The 15,283-nt window shown below is 35.6% G+C and overlaps 4 protein-coding genes across 4 annotated transcripts; 1 reads left to right on the top strand and 3 right to left on the bottom strand.

Annotated features, from left to right (window-relative positions):
- Window positions 1-929: 929 nt before the first annotated feature.
- Window positions 930-2,729, bottom strand: LOC130415878 (proteasome subunit beta type-8-like). The gene is made up of 6 exons (XM_056741852.1): window positions 2,510-2,729; window positions 2,220-2,364; window positions 2,027-2,138; window positions 1,733-1,862; window positions 1,281-1,485; window positions 930-1,180 (listed from the first exon to the last, which is right to left on the bottom strand). Exons 1-6 carry the CDS (start codon window positions 2,657-2,659, stop codon window positions 1,089-1,091), a joined length of 834 nt encoding a protein of 277 aa, XP_056597830.1. The 5' UTR covers window positions 2,660-2,729; the 3' UTR covers window positions 930-1,088.
- Window positions 2,730-3,191: 462 nt separating this feature from the next.
- Window positions 3,192-5,988, bottom strand: psmb13a (proteasome 20S subunit beta 13a). Its single transcript, XM_056740942.1, has 8 exons — window positions 5,849-5,988; window positions 5,283-5,367; window positions 5,085-5,182; window positions 4,853-4,993; window positions 4,083-4,198; window positions 3,897-3,955; window positions 3,622-3,773; window positions 3,192-3,455 (listed from the first exon to the last, which is right to left on the bottom strand). Exons 1-8 carry the CDS (start codon window positions 5,905-5,907, stop codon window positions 3,344-3,346), a joined length of 822 nt encoding a protein of 273 aa, XP_056596920.1. The 5' UTR covers window positions 5,908-5,988; the 3' UTR covers window positions 3,192-3,343.
- Window positions 5,989-5,993: 5 nt separating this feature from the next.
- On the top strand, window positions 5,994-8,064 carry psmb12 (proteasome 20S subunit beta 12). Its single transcript, XM_056740944.1, has 6 exons — window positions 5,994-6,202; window positions 6,320-6,390; window positions 6,507-6,638; window positions 6,780-6,909; window positions 7,183-7,327; window positions 7,496-8,064. The coding sequence occupies exons 1-6, from the start codon at window positions 6,155-6,157 to the stop codon at window positions 7,621-7,623; spliced, it is 654 nt and encodes a 217-aa protein (XP_056596922.1). The 5' UTR covers window positions 5,994-6,154; the 3' UTR covers window positions 7,624-8,064.
- A 2,777-nt stretch (window positions 8,065-10,841) lies between these two features.
- On the bottom strand, window positions 10,842-12,983 carry psmb9a (proteasome 20S subunit beta 9a). The gene is made up of 6 exons (XM_056740943.1): window positions 12,727-12,983; window positions 12,399-12,466; window positions 11,824-11,955; window positions 11,618-11,747; window positions 11,301-11,442; window positions 10,842-11,073 (listed from the first exon to the last, which is right to left on the bottom strand). Exons 1-6 carry the CDS (start codon window positions 12,781-12,783, stop codon window positions 10,946-10,948), a joined length of 657 nt encoding a protein of 218 aa, XP_056596921.1. The 5' UTR covers window positions 12,784-12,983; the 3' UTR covers window positions 10,842-10,945.
- Window positions 12,984-15,283: the final 2,300 nt, after the last annotated feature.

The raw sequence follows: 15,283 nt of genomic DNA on the forward strand, positions 1-15,283 counted from the left end.
CTCATGTTATTTCATACCTGTATAAATCACTTTGTTCTGTAGAAAACAGAGAAAGATATTGGGAAGAATGTTAATTAGCAGTTTTCTGTTCTTGGACATCATTGACTACCATAATGAAATGGTTGTCAAAGGTGCCCCTGAACTGTTTGTTTTCCTTAATTCTTCAGAATATCAAATTTTGTGTTTAACAGAACATACAATTATTATATATATATTTTTCTACTATGGTAGTGGATGATGTCCCAGAAAAGAAAATTGCTTACATTCTTCAAAATATATTTCTTTGTGTTAAACAGAACAAATAAATGTATACAGGTTTGAAACAACCTGAGGGTGAGTAATTAATGATAGAATTTTCAATTTTTTGGCTGAACTATCCCTTTAAATGGATAAACAATGTAACATAAGCTGCAACCTTTATTAAAATATTTGCCTTTTTATTATGTTTACAAACGTTTCACTAAAACGTTTAAAACTTATGAAAGGGGAAAAACAACTGCCCTGTGTTCTGAAACATAAAGAGAAAAATATACAAAATGATTGCAGCACCAGCCATGTTCCTTTTTAAAACATACATTGAAGGTAAAAACTGATGTTGGATGTAGACGTTTGGGGAAATTACAAACAATTTTTCTTAACTTAATTTTATTCTGTTAATTATATTCATAACTCTGAGTCTTCTTTCATCATAACTGGTCTACGGGTCTTTCACTGTAAATCCCCTACAGATCAGTTAAAAAACACACGGTATCTTACCAACCAGGACAGTCAGTCAACCACTATGGCACAAGAAAATATTATAAATCATATGACATTATTTGGAAGGCGACTTTCCTGAATATGTTTAGCCCTGGTCTATAAATGAACCTTGTTAATGTTTTCAAATAACATTTTTGCTTAATGTATGAAACAACTGCACAAACTGGGGCCAGTGGTTCTCAAAACAATTTATTTCATATTATATATTCGTACAGTAATGTTTTTTTTTTTGTGATACTTTGCAGTAAAATACACTTATCAATAGAAAACTAAGTTAAAAACATTGCTTGTGAAAACCCTTTTTTCGAGGACACTTTTGACCTATATTCCTATTTCTTCCTCTCAGAAACATATCTATGATGAAGATCTCCAACATCATTCTGGGAAACCTTGATCCAGCCATCTCTTTGCATATGGTACACTGTAAAGTAAAAAAAAGAGATAGGATATTCACTATGCAATATAAAAAACAACTCTGTTGTTCCTGTTTATAGGCACTTTGTCATAAGATAGCTACTTACTGTTCACCACTCCTCCAGAATAGGCATCGCGGTGCGTGGCATGATAAATAGCTCTCTCTGCCAAGTCATAAGCCTCAGGTAAACTCAGGTCCCACCTATGCCCCGAATCTATTACACCGTAGGCATAGTTACTTCCGGAGCCTGTGGAGAACATGTCTCCTGCTAACCTTGTACCATTACTGCTTACATAAAACAGACCAGGGCCCTATAAATCAGGTGAAGACAAAATATATTATGAGACAATACTTATAAGTGGTTTATATAGAATTAACATCACTAATGTTATTGCAAAAAAAAACGGAACAATTGCCTAAATCGGACAATTTTGCTGTACCAAAGAGGAAAAGTAAACTTTTTTGGCATGTAGAGATTTCAATGGACTCAAAACCTAAGAATTTGCATATGTGCATCAGAAAAAAAGTGTTTAAATATAAAGAAACAGTAGCTCTTACTCTTTGGTCCCAGCCACAGACCATGGTGCCCATGGAGAGGCCCATGCCACGATACTCTGCCACCATGTTAGCTAACAGCTTGGAGGCTGCGGCCACACTGATCCGAGTATTGTTTCTGAGCTTGTAAATCCTGTACAAAATACGGCACTCATATAGACCATGTGAGCATTAACATTTGTGCAGAACATGCTTAAATTCATTTATGGTTTGCATTTTAATAATATCTCTGCTCTCTTGGCTGACACAATGCTCTGCCAATTGAGCTACAATTCTATGACAAAGACATTGTTTTACCTGCACTCTTTGGCCAATCTTCTTTCCCAATAACAGCAGTCTGCTGCATTGCCAGACATTGTCCCAAGTAAATAAGGATTTATTTCAATGACCTTGTTGAATGTTTTAGTGTCTGCCAAAAAAAGCAACAGCACATGTTAACAGCTCGAAGATAACATTGTAATATAATTCCCCATTTCATATTAAAACATACCTATGTAAGACCCAGCAGATGCTCTGGAATCCACAGCTACCATCACTCCATGCTGGAATTTGAAAGCCAGTGTGGTAGTGCCATGTAGAAACTGAATTTTTATGTCAGTCTCTCCTTCTGTAAGTGGGCCTAGAAATTGTTCTGGCTGTGGAGGTGTAACACAAAAACGGATATGTTGACTATTTAACCATTATTAAATTAGCGTATCTTTAACTTTAAACATGCATTTCTTTAGTGCATGCAGGAATTGAATACGGAAGACGACATTGATTTAGCTCAAGACAACTTACGTCCAGTCCAGTTGGAACCGCCAGTTCGTTGTTGTTCAGTCCGAAGGTGTAATGACTGGGACCGCTGGTGGTCTGCTCACACTGCCAATCATTATGAGACAAACATGATTGTTTCAGCTCAGGTGACAAGCAAACGTCCATAAGCGCCATAGTTGAAAGTGGATAGCTACCAAACGATATTCCAGCGTAAGATCGAATGAAAACGAAAGCGATACTAAACTTTGTTGAGAGAGTGGGTGCGTCCATCCAAAATCGATATCTTACAGTTTTGATCTCGCTTTTCATTTATTTAGCCACATATATTGTTTGACGTATTTAATCATAAAAATAAAGACGTTTCGTTTATCGCCGTTCATGTGTTAATAAACTCCTTATTAATTAATTATTCTTATAAATAAAATTTCAGTTTGGAGCAAATTTCTTAATCGAGAATAAATGGATAAATTGTTTATTGTTTCCGGCGGACGTTATCATTTTTTAGGCATATTATAGGGTTTCATTAGAAACGCTGCGAAACCTCAATATCTGCTCATGACGTCACTTGTGTCCATGTAGATTTGTGTTTAACAGGTTGAGACAGAGGAAAACAATGAGCATTTTTTCTGAAGTGCCAGCCCTGCCCAGCAGGTGTGCTTTGTCATGTATTCTGTGTAAAGTGCTTAGAAATAAACATTCCCATTCATCACATTCAAAGTGCCACTTTATTTCTTATTCCTTATGTATTCATTGATGGAATAAAGATAATTGATAATTGCTCTTCAATAAGTTTCCTTTAGAATCAGTAATCATTCAGAAACAAGGAGTGGCACATATACATTCAAGCATATTTTTTTCCTAAGAGGTTTCCATGGTTTGAACGCTCTCCTTGACCAACTCCAGTTCGAAATGCTGAACGTGTTCTGTGAGTACTGCAGTTGTTCCTGGTTTGTACTTGTAGCGACCCTCTCTGTGAAAAGCAAGCAGGCATAAAAACTATTTTTATTCATAAAAGGAATTTACTCCTTACCAAGTTCTAAACTCAAATCTTACTCAGATTTTAACATTGTGTTTAACCATATCATTTTAATGTGTAGGCATGACTAATGTAATTTACGTGTTGATGTATCACACACCTTTTTCCTATGTATTCTGACTCTTGGTATGGCCGTAGGTAATCAACTCCTTTTCTTGTTATGACACACAAGTCGATGTTGTGACCTGAACCCAGGTCATTCATTACACCTGCATGAATTGCATCCCGAACCAGATGTTTGGCAGACTCCTCCTAAATGTTTGTGTAATTACATTTACATTTACAAAAACAATTAACACTTAAAGTAGGATACATTAAAAGCACTGTTAGTTACGATGACATTGTGATCATTTATGTTAATGTTTTCATACTTACATCCATGTCTGTTTTGAAGCCATCCTCTAAAATTCCCATAGCTGCTAGATTTCCTGATCCTGCATTAAAACATTTCTTTTACAACAAGGATATTTGTCATATTTGAGTTACTATCCTTAATATCCTCCAAACCATCTATTTTAGTGGAAGAGTCTTAGTTTTATCATATGTTACGCTAAAACTCACCCATAGCAAGAAATGGAACCTTGTCCATGTCTCCATAAGGTCCAATATCATAGAGGTGACCTCCAGTGCAGTCTACCCCACCTAGAAGCAGATTAGCACCAATCTGGCCATGGTATCTTAAGAAAACATAGTGTGATTTGTTTTAAAAAATCTGACACAGACAAAAAAGAAGAAATTCGAGTCATTATTTTGTTATAAGCGGTGACCTGACAAGTGCTAAGAGGATAGAGCTGGATAAAGGACGCGACAACTTTGTTTTTCCTACAACATTTCAAATGCTATTAGATTGTTAATGATAATCTTTAATCCTTAATTTTTATATTTTTATTAAGCCTTGTTGTGCAAGCACTGTTGAGCTTGTGCAGAGGCAGCAGCTTTTGCCAGAGGGGAACTGGAATCCCCTGGTTGGGCCTGGGTTCCCCTGAGGTTTTTTTTCTCGATGGGAGTTTTGGGTTCCTCACCACCGTTTGCATATTGTTTTGCACTATCTGCCTGGCCGGGGGGGCTGCTTTAGAATTCATACTTGTATTAAATGTGTCTCATGTACATCTGCTTTGTAACAATGAAAATTGTAAAAAGCGCTATATAAATAAAGTTGAGTTGAGTTGAGTTATAATGTTGCAAAAAAAATCACATTTTTTTTTATACTTGCGAGTAATTGTTAATAGACCAATTCATTGTATTATATGGCTCTTAACATTACATTTGTTTCCATTTGAGAATGTCTAATTCATTAATGTGTTAAGTGTGTCCTCAAAATGTGAGCCTACCTAAAGAGAGTATCCTGTAGGATGGTGACTGCCATGATAGCACGAGGGTTCCGGCCACTGTTCATTGAAAAGATGGTGAGATTGGAGCAGATAAGGTCTGTAATTTTCTGTGTGTCTGCTGCAGTCCCTGCTCCGCAACAACTGTGAACAAAGGCAATTCATTATTGAATTAATTATTTTTCTATCTCCTTAGATAGCTCAATGGTAAACATCATGAGAGGCTAACACCTACTAAATGTTTGGAGCCAAGTAGTGAATCTTGGCACACATCTTGTCAGCTATCACTTCGCTGGATGTTGCCCGAGTATCTGCACCAAGAACCACTCCATCCTATGAAAAAGAGGTCACGTTAAACAAGACTTTGTGTTAGGAAAAAGGTCATCATTATTCAACTGCCAGTAAATAGTTCTACCAGCTCAGTCTGTCTTACCTTAAACACAACTCCTGCAATAGTTGTTCCAGTTTTAAGTGGCTTTTGCTTTTCCCCCTTTACTAAGCCATCCAATGTGGCATTTCTAAAAAAAAAACAATTTCAAAGAACAGCCCATTAATATATGTCATTTTTTTCTAATCTCGTTAATAGCATTAAATAAATAGTGATAGGCTATTTTTTAAAGATAAAAAACTTTCAAGCTACAATTTTATGTAGAAAGCAGGGAAACTGACCACTAGGGTGATACCAAAATTATTGTCTGTGTAAGCAAACCACACCGTTGGGATGTTTGGTGATTAAATATTCCTGATATACAGCAAACAGGAAAACAACTTCAAAGGCACACTAGGTCTTTCAAAAGGATTTGCATATTCTGATACATTTCATATAACTTTAACGGGAATCATGACGTAAACATTTTTTAAATACGTATAATGTTTGAATAGTTATATTCAAAGTTGCATACTATTATAGTTTTCGAGTATGCGCTTCCATCGTTTCAAATCGCTACATGCTTGTCAGTCTGGCGACTTTTATGGATTTAAAAAGGATCCAAGTTTTACCTCAACGTGTTTTCGAAGCAGAATCCTGGCTCCGGGGTCTTCAGGACAGTTGGTAACATGTTAAACACGGTTTAATTGTTCCAGCCGCTTTAACGATTTGGACACATACGGTTTAAAACACAAGACAACGACTGCGAAAGTGAAAGTGTGGATGGACCAACCAATTTACAGTGTGTTTGTTTCCGCTCTTTGGGGTGCTTGGGACTCGTGTGCTTTACGAACTTGTAGTAAAAACGGTATAATTTCACTTCTTCGACGTGTTAGAAACATTAGTTAGGCTTTTGGCGTATACGAGCATCGATAAATATGCACCGATATTCGTCGGACAGTTATGGGAAAGGAGTCAGCACCGGGGTGAGTTAATTTCATTCTGATAATGGCGCATATTATAGAACATTCACAAATGTTGTTTATGACGAATACAAATAAAAAATGGGAAATATTAATTTATGTTTTACACTTTTTCGACAGACTACAATATTAGCGTTGAAGTTTTCCGGAGGAGTCATTATTGGCTCAGACTCGCGAGCTTCTATGGGTGGGTAAGTTATTGTGCCAGCTGAGGAATCCACAACGTCAATTTGTCCATTACTGTAACTGTTTATATGATTTAAAACCGTTTTTAACCGTTTGATGTATACGTTATTTTTGTGTCAAGGTCTTATGTCTCTTCAAAGCTCATCAACAAACTAGTACAAGTTCATGACAGAATATTTTGCTGTATGTCTGGATCTCTTGCGGATGCTCAGGCCATCACTCGTGCAGCTAAATTCCAGCTTGGCTTTCACAGGTTAATAACGTATTCAGTTTAGTAATAGTTAGATAGTAAACATTGCATTTGTATTTTTTTACTCTCGACTTCTTAACACAACATTATAGTTATGTGTGCTGTTTTCGAATAATTTTATAACTTTTCCCTTTGGGCATGTAGTATACAGATGGCTGAACCTCCTCTGGTGATGGCAGCAGCCTCTATAATGAGGGAGCTATGCTACCAGCACAAAGAGGAGCTCTCAGCAGGCTTCATCACTGCTGGCTGGGACCGAAAAAAAGGGCCACAGGTTAGTTAGACCTTTTGGCAGAACTGTTTCCATAGTTGGAAGCATTATAAAGATTTAAAATGAAGTATGTTTTCAAAATTGATTTATTCATGCTATTAAGATGTTGCTTTCACGCGACAACAAACCATTGCTGAAATAATTGTAACCTTTATGGTAAATTTAGTATATTGTGCTTGTCCATGCTATTCAGAAGCGCATGAGAATTACATATTTATTTAACATTATGGTTGTTGTCATACAACACAACAGAAAAACTGTTATTATAATCTTTAGGTGTACTCTGTCTCTCTGGGGGGAATGCTTGTGAGTCAGCCATTCGCGATTGGAGGGTCAGGAAGCACATACATCTACGGTTACGTGGATGCAAAATACAAACCAGGAATGACCAGAGAGGAGTGTCAAACCTTTGCTGTCAATGGTTTGTACACTCCAGACTTATATTAGTGGCTGTCAAGTTAAAAACGTTTGGTCCAAATGACACAACTTCATCTCACATAGCCTAAAACCATGTGATGAAATTATGTTTGAATGTCTTCAGTTATTATTCGTTGTCAAATGTAATTTGTGTTTTTTATCATTTGCTCAGCACTGGCTCTGGCTATGGGAAGAGATAATGTAAGCGGAGGTGTCGCCCACTTGGCAATAATTTCTGAAAAGGGTGTCGAGCATGTGGTCGTCCCAGGAGACAAGTTGCCGAAATTCCATGATAAATAGAATGCATATGCTATCAATAGGATTTATGACCGATAACGCTAATGTTAAAGTTTATGCAATTAAAATGTCTCATTTTAAACAGTCTTTTGTTTCTTTTTAGAATTATTAGGCTATGTGTTATCTGTAGATGCTCTGTACATTATTTAAAAAATGTGTAAACTAACCCTACCAATAACTGAGTAATAATGATGATTGTTTGACATGGTTGATATCCTTTTATCCAACTGGTAAAGCATAGACGAAAAATTCTAAGAGAATGTTTAGACAATACTTTATTGCACTATGAGATGCTTTGGATAAATGTATATGCCAAAAGAATGTATTTAAGATCAAAGCCTATACAGTCAAACCAAAAATAATTTAAGACACTTTCAACATTTTTCTCACACTGTCACAGTTTATTCGCTATAGTTTAGAAAATAAAATATGACAAGAACTTAAGAGTTAAACAGTGTCAGAACAAATTCATCTTGATAATGCCAATTATCAAGCAAGGCTTTATTTTGTTTAGTCTGTGGTGTAAAAAGGTTGCATCAGTAATTAAAGAAAAACACTAAAGCAAAACATGGTCAGTGTGGTGGATTGCCCACGGAAAACTGGTGATTAAGGTGTAAGGCTGGTGCCAAGGTGTCCGCACCAAAAGGGCACCATATCCCAGGAAACACAGAACTTCATCCAATACAATGAACTCCCCATAGGGTTTGCATCTCCATCTCAGACAGCTTATAACAATGAATGATGATTACCAACTCACACCTTTACATCTGTTCTCTTCTCCCCCTCTCCTCTCTCTCCAACTGAACTCAGAGCAATTCAAAGTTCACTCATGAACTGGATTTGACAAATACCATATCTTATAAGAACAAAGAATCTTCATATGCATATTTGGTATCATTTGAAATGTCTCAGTGTGATTGGTACAATGGTCTCACATCCACAGCAGTGGAGCAGATCATAACATAGGTTTAAGGCTTTAAAGATATTTTGGTTACTGTCGAGGTTGTGTCTTCATGTAAATGCCCATTTGTGGCCTGATCAGATCCAGGACAGAGTCCTTTACAATGTAAATTGTTGTGTGGAGGAAGGGTATTTTGGTCTGGGTATTTAAGGGAAGCTGGCAAAATGTTCTGGGGAATTCTTACTATGATAAACCACATGGTGCTGTGTGTGTGCCTTTAGACACACAGCACTGTGTGTTTTCCAATCGCATCTTTTTCTATTGTCAGGTATGCGTCTTAGACTTATAGACTAATCTTTGAGGATTTGATGTTTTGTTTTCCTATTCTCTTAATTAAATTGAATTGTAATTGGCAAGAAACATTTACCTGACTAATAAATTGTCATGCTCGAAATTGTTCCGGAGTATTCTGAATTTATAAACACGTTCTTATATTATGTATACAATATAAGAATTATGTTGTATCCCGTTACATCCTTGTTGCCGCAAATCCCCAGTCAGGTTAGTAACGGACTAGAATCCTGTCTAGGTGGCAGAAAACACACCAGCTGAGAATTTTAGGGATCCGACTAACAACTTGGCATTAGTTTAAGTGTACTTAGATCTTAGAGGCTGTTAATGTGAATTTCCGTTTAGAACAACACAAGGGATGTCTGACCAATTTAAATAGGTCAAGTCTCATACTCTGATTACAGTAATATTATTCCAGTTAAGTGTACATGGGAAACCATGGCATGATTATATAAAGCTTCCATTAGAGAAGGTAAGATTGTTTTTTCTATGTCATTCATAATTCAAAATAAAACGTAATTTCTACAGTCATCTCGGTTTATCCCATTCCTGAAAGATCTCTTCTGCTTTGGCTAAACTGTTCTGTTTACTGTCTCATTGCCATGACAAAACTATATGATACCTGTTATATTAACCTGGACTCATCAATTTGCGTATAAACAACACGCTGTTGCATTATCGTCTAATACCTATGCCAAAATTCGATTTTGCGTGCATATGCTACGCCAATGTTTGCTTGTACCTGGGTGGAGAGCAGGCATTTTAAAACGTACATGAAGAGGAAACACTGAAATAATTAAAATGATACTGTTAGGTTTAGGGTTTGGGTAGAGGTTATAGTATGCACGGACGCTAACATTTGGTTTTAGGGTTTCGGTTAGGGGACAGGTTAATGAGACAAATTGCTGTTTAATATGATCACACGCTAAATTGCTGTATCATTTTGCAAAAATAGGCGTATTGTAAGTTTGTTGAGCTTGTAACTTATTTGACTAAAATATACATTTGCACCTCTGTAAACATACGTTTTGGCTCTAATTTCTCTTGTTTGATTATTCAGTTTGTTTGTTGTTTTCTGTTATTATTTTTTGTATGCACTAAATCTTTTACATTGTTTTAATTTAATCCTTAATATATGAATTTAGTGCTCAGTTTATTGTTGTTGTGATTTTTGCATTGTGTAACTATTTACAGTATGTATTGCTTTTAGTTTATTGTTTGACATTATTTGTTTTGTATTTTCCATTGTATTTTTATGTTTCTGTTGTAATGTGTTATTTTGTTTTTGTTGTTCTTTTTCTGTTGCCTAAATGTTAGTTTGATTGTTTTTTGGCACCTCTTTTGACATTGTATTTATTTTTTCTGCATTTGAGTAGATTTTATTGTGAGCATCAATTAAACACAATACTTGCATTTGCTTGGTGTCTGTGTTTTTCCCAATTATTTAATATATTATTATACATTTCTGGGAGTAATAAGGTATTTATTTGCTATCTGGGCAATAGAGTAAATATAAAATGACATAGCCATTACTGTGAAACTACAGTACAGCCATGAAACAGAAAACTGTACTTAAACTGTACAATTGCAGTAAATAGCTGCCAGTACTTTACTGAGGAATTACAGCACAACTGTAAAATGAAAAAACTGTTGCAAGCCTATAAAATTACAGTTAATGGCTGGAACCACTGCTGCCAGTACTTTACTGTAAATTTACGGGGAATTGTTTTACAGTGTATATAAGTTCTATTGCTTACCGCTCTTGAACACTCCAAAAGCATGACTGAATACCTGAATCAACAAATTGCATAATTTTTCTTTGACAGATTTAAATGACCTGAAACCTACTAACTTTCAAAAAGGTTAATTATTACTTGCGGTTCACATTAGGATTTGTGTGTGTTCGTAATTTTTTTTGTGTTTTAAGGTTTTGGCAACATGAACAAAACAACAGATGGAAACAAATTAATAATTTTTTTATGTGGTGTATTTTGTTCTACTCCATAAGCAAGTTACAACAAATAGATACACAATGTGGTAGGTTATTGTCCTTAAAGACCAAAGTCATTTGTTTTACTGATCAAAAAACTTGGGTAGTTCATTTCCTAAGATACACTTCTCTTCTGTTCCATCTTTATCAATAGTGACAACATACGCAACGCCTCCGCTTGAACCATCCCGACCCATTGCCAGAGTGAGTGCTACAGAGAGAAAGAGACCTGATTTACCCACTGAAGCTAAACGGTTTGAGTCTGATCAACTCATAATTAAGCTGATATATGAATATTATCCTGTATATTTGTTTAAATAACATTTGGCCAGAAATATTACAAATGTAAACAGGGTTTAATATAATTTAAGAGATTCTCTAACTTGACATACGTTATATCTTGACATACAGTATATATTGCTCTGACAAAGATCTTACCATTCACTACAAACTCTTGGGTTTCTTTCTTTGTCATGTTTTTTCTGAACTCTGCATCCACAAACCCATTAATGTAAAAGCTTCCAGACCCACCAATAGCAAAAGGCTGCTTGGTCAGTAAACCGCTTAGTGTTGCATACACCTGTATGGACGAAAGAATGTAATGAATTTAAAAATGTAATGCTATTGAATATTATACTATCTTGTAACTATATTTGAATAAATAATTCAAAATAACCAATCCAAATAATCCAATAAATCAAATAAAATAACCAATATATCTAACAAATGCAGTTTGCAATAAACCCAAATATTACCTGTCCACCTTCTTTCCTGTCCCACCCTGCAACTATTAGATGTGCTGATAGTTCCTCTTTGTATTTGTATGAAATATTCTTCACCAATGTGGCAGCGGAGCATACCAATGGTTCATCTTCCACTTCAATACTGAAAATAATAAGTAGGTTTATAACCTAATGTTATAAATAAAGAGAACTCCAGGATATTTATACTCTAGTAATACCTGTGCACATCCAGTTGGTAGTTTACAATTTCAGCAATAGTTTGAGCATCTGCCGCTGATCCAGATAAAGCACAGTAGATCTTGTCATGGAGGGGGGAGAGCTTGTTCATCACACGATTCACCACAGACTCCCTTAGAGAAAGGACAGAGAAGCAGAATTTAGTGTTTCATATAATAACTGAAAATGTTTAATTATTACCTCTATTGTAAACTTTATAAAACTACTTTTTAGTTTTGTTTTAAAGTAGGTTGGCAATCCTAGTTTAAGTAAAGAAAACTACATTCGTTCTCATGAGGTGGAAATATATTTGCCACTTTTTAACTAAACAAATACAAAAAAAACACTATAGAATAAAATGCAATTACTATGAGACTTCGTTAAAAACCTTAAAGCTGCAAGAATCAAAGACTGTCAATATTGCTCAGTAAAAAACTGTCCTCTTCTCACCCATTTAGACAAAAAAAGCACATTTTATATTAAGGCTTTCCTAGGGGGTTTTGTGGATTTAAACTTAAATTGAGTGCTCAAGTCTAAGCCATTGTACAGTATAATGGCTATGACGTTGTTGTTTTACCCCGCAGACACACGAGAATCAGACCCCAGGACCACACCACCGTCAAAGGTTACAGCGATGATGGTCGTCTGAAAAAAAGCAAACATGCAAAATTGTAAAAGCAAAGGTTATTAAAGCATTCCTAATGACGATTCCCAATGGAGATTCACATGATGTAAATCATTATAGAGAGTTATTGTTAGGTAGCCTATGCTTAAACATCGGTACAAAGAGTAGTCGTAAGCTCTTTTAAACCACTTTAAACCACTTTAAAACTCGTTTCACTTTAGGCCAAGTCTATGTTTACATTATGCAGCTTAAAATAATAACTTGTGAAGCGATAACTTACACCGGTTTTGACTTCCTCGGATAGCCATCCTGGTTCTGCGAGCAATTCCTCTGACATGTTGAATGAAGAGAAACTGACGCGTCGACTACCTGTTTGCGCAAACGTGCCTGCGCTCGACACTCGATAGCGCGCGTCAAATGAAGCGCAAATGAATTAAACTACAGAAAACGAACAATTTTGTCTTCATGTACTGTCAGGCCTGCACTAGTTTAGGGAAGATCACATTATTCCTCCATTTTCTGTCTATAACAGAAAGTGAAAGGAATCTGCTTCCTCATTGTAGTTTACGCATAGCAGAGAAAAGCATGTCCGTGCATCACCGCAGTAAAGATAGTTTAGCGGTTTAACATTCGGACGTTTATAAGTTGTGAATCCGCATCGCTCTGCTGTGTACATGAACACATTATTACATTTTGCAAACATTGATTTGTGAATTCATATGAATCGGTTTCCCCCGCGTTTTATTTTTGCGACGTTTTGTTTTCAAACGCCTATAACTCATGAAGCTGAAGACCTAAACACCTAAAATACCGTCATCTTGTCCACTTTCATTTGTGATTTTTTTCACAGCAAAGTTTGTCTGCCAAATCGTGTTTAGTTGTTATATACGGAGGATGACAAATACACAGTCTCTACCATTCACAGCTACTTATACATGCACTCAAAGTTGATCCCGATTTACCTGTTTATGCAGCATAATTTGGTATAACTTTCACAAACAAATTCGTATTTTTTATATAATCTTACACCTGTGTTTATTATGTCCTGTATAATAGTATTAACGGTTTGAGATATTATACATAATGAGCCTGTAAATTAAACAAGACAAGTGAGTCATACAAGTAACTGTACCGTTGTGATTGGTGAATTGTTTCAGTGTTTTGTTTGTCTTTCACATGTTGCTTTACTTTATAAAGATAGTTTCACAAATGGCATTTCAATTTTCTCATGTTCTTATTCATAAAAAAAGCTGCGTCATTGTTAGGTCACCATAAAAATGTTCACAAATTGACTTTATTACTTAAAATGGCTTTATATAATACATAATCATAGTGAATTATGGCTTAAAAGGAACAGAAGGCATACTATTCCTAAAAATTGCCTGCGGTACACTATTCTATGTTTTTGAGTTTAAAATGACTCTTTAGATTTGTGAAACATTTCAAGGATCAGTTGAAAACTTTCATATAATTTAGTCAATTGTAAGTCTAATTGAAATAGATAAATCCTTGATTTTGCTTCTTTATGGCAATTATTATGTATGTTTACAGTTTATTAACGTAAATTATGTTTTATTAAAGTTCGGGAGGAACCGGTTCCGAGCCCGGCGCACTATACGCTTAACCTTCATATCCATGCTTTACCAATCCATCCAACTTGGCTGCTTATCTGCGAGGGGGAATTCGTGAAATTAATCTAAACTTACTCTTTCATACTTTTTCTATGTAGGGTTTGCTTAAGTCTGTTCTAAGCAAGTATGCAATTCAATATACGATATTAGTAACATAACAAAAATGCATTTTCTAATATCGCCTTTTCTGTATGTCCTATTAGTATTTTCTGTTTTAACAATGTGTACCATACAGTGGAATTCAGTTTTACTGTCTTCATAAACCAACAATGATGTAAAATTACCCAAAATATGCATGTTGTGTATGTTGTAGAGGAATCAGACTGTACAACATATCATTTTAGTATATTTATTATGAATAACAAAACCGTGTGATAGGCACATCAAATCACAAATCTTCGCACTTTGAAGCACAAAGTATAGATGTTTTTTTTCTTCCTATTCATTATGGAACTTTGGCAGTTTATCCCCTGGAACGACTACATGCTTGACTCCTGCTTCAGTGATCAAAACAAGGTGAACCACACCGCCGCTCACATTGTCTCGACCCATAGCCAAAGCCAAAGCTGCAGAGACGAAACACAGAGGCATTCTTATCAGTACATAAAGCATTTTTTCATCTACACACATAAATAACGCAAGCAGACTTATTTTTATTTTGAAAACCTAATGTAAAATTCAGTTATCATTTACTCACCTTCAAGCTGTTACAAATGTGTATGCATTTCTTTGTTCTGTTGAACACAGAAGAAGAAATTTTGAAGAATGTATGACAGCAAACAGTTCTGGGGCACTTATGACTCGATTTGTTTTTTTCCTACAATGGTAGTCAATGGGAGTTGAGATCTGTTTGGTTGAAAGCATTATTCAAAAATCGTTCTCTGTGTTCACCAGAACAAAGAAATGTAAACACATTTGACACAACTCGAAGGTGAGTAAATGATGAGAGAATTTCCCTTTCAGGCGTTATACCTATCACTGTCAGAATTCACATTTATTATAAAATTACATAAGTCTGAATTTAAATAAAATTAGGGTGGCATTAGGGTGTGTCACGATTAGGTCTTCTGTGAATTTTACACGTGGTCTAAACCTGCATCTGCTAAATCTGCCTACATACAGATGATGCTGAGACGCCATTGGTCAACCAGTGGAGTACAGAACACTTCTATAAAATGATAAATGTATTCTAATATAAAATAATCT

Source organism: Triplophysa dalaica, chromosome 25 (genome assembly GCF_015846415.1).
Source record: "Triplophysa dalaica isolate WHDGS20190420 chromosome 25, ASM1584641v1, whole genome shotgun sequence".
Lineage (NCBI taxonomy): Eukaryota > Metazoa > Chordata > Actinopteri > Cypriniformes > Nemacheilidae > Triplophysa > Triplophysa dalaica.

Excerpts from the sequence above, each read along its gene's own strand:
- LOC130415878 (XM_056741852.1), bottom strand. The coding sequence starts at position 2,659 with ATGGCGCTTATGGACGTTTGCTTGTCACCTGAGCTGAAACAATCATGT. Across the intron at positions 2,139-2,219 it reads ATCTGCTGGGTCTTACATAG|ACACTAAAACATTCAACAAG; the intron begins GTATGTTTTAAT and ends TTTTTTTGGCAG. Across the intron at positions 1,863-2,026 it reads AGATTGGCCAAAGAGTGCAG|GATTTACAAGCTCAGAAACA; the intron begins GTAAAACAATGT and ends TATTTTGTACAG.
- psmb13a (XM_056740942.1), bottom strand. The coding sequence starts at position 5,907 with ATGTTACCAACTGTCCTGAAGACCCCGGAGCCAGGATTCTGCTTCGAA. Across the intron at positions 4,199-4,852 it reads CTACAGGATACTCTCTTTAG|ATACCATGGCCAGATTGGTG; the intron begins GTAGGCTCACAT and ends TGTTTTCTTAAG. Across the intron at positions 3,956-4,082 it reads GGTTCCATTTCTTGCTATGG|GATCAGGAAATCTAGCAGCT; the intron begins GTGAGTTTTAGC and ends GTTTTAATGCAG.
- psmb12 (XM_056740944.1), top strand. The coding sequence starts at position 6,155 with ATGCACCGATATTCGTCGGACAGTTATGGGAAAGGAGTCAGCACCGGG. Across the intron at positions 6,203-6,319 it reads GGAAAGGAGTCAGCACCGGG|ACTACAATATTAGCGTTGAA; the intron begins GTGAGTTAATTT and ends CTTTTTCGACAG. Across the intron at positions 6,391-6,506 it reads TCGCGAGCTTCTATGGGTGG|GTCTTATGTCTCTTCAAAGC; the intron begins GTAAGTTATTGT and ends TTTTGTGTCAAG.
- psmb9a (XM_056740943.1), bottom strand. The coding sequence starts at position 12,783 with ATGTCAGAGGAATTGCTCGCAGAACCAGGATGGCTATCCGAGGAAGTC. Across the intron at positions 12,467-12,726 it reads CCGAGGAAGTCAAAACCGGT|ACGACCATCATCGCTGTAAC; the intron begins GTAAGTTATCGC and ends GCTTTTTTTCAG. Across the intron at positions 11,443-11,617 it reads ACAGGAAAGAAGGTGGACAG|GTGTATGCAACACTAAGCGG; the intron begins GTAATATTTGGG and ends TCGTCCATACAG.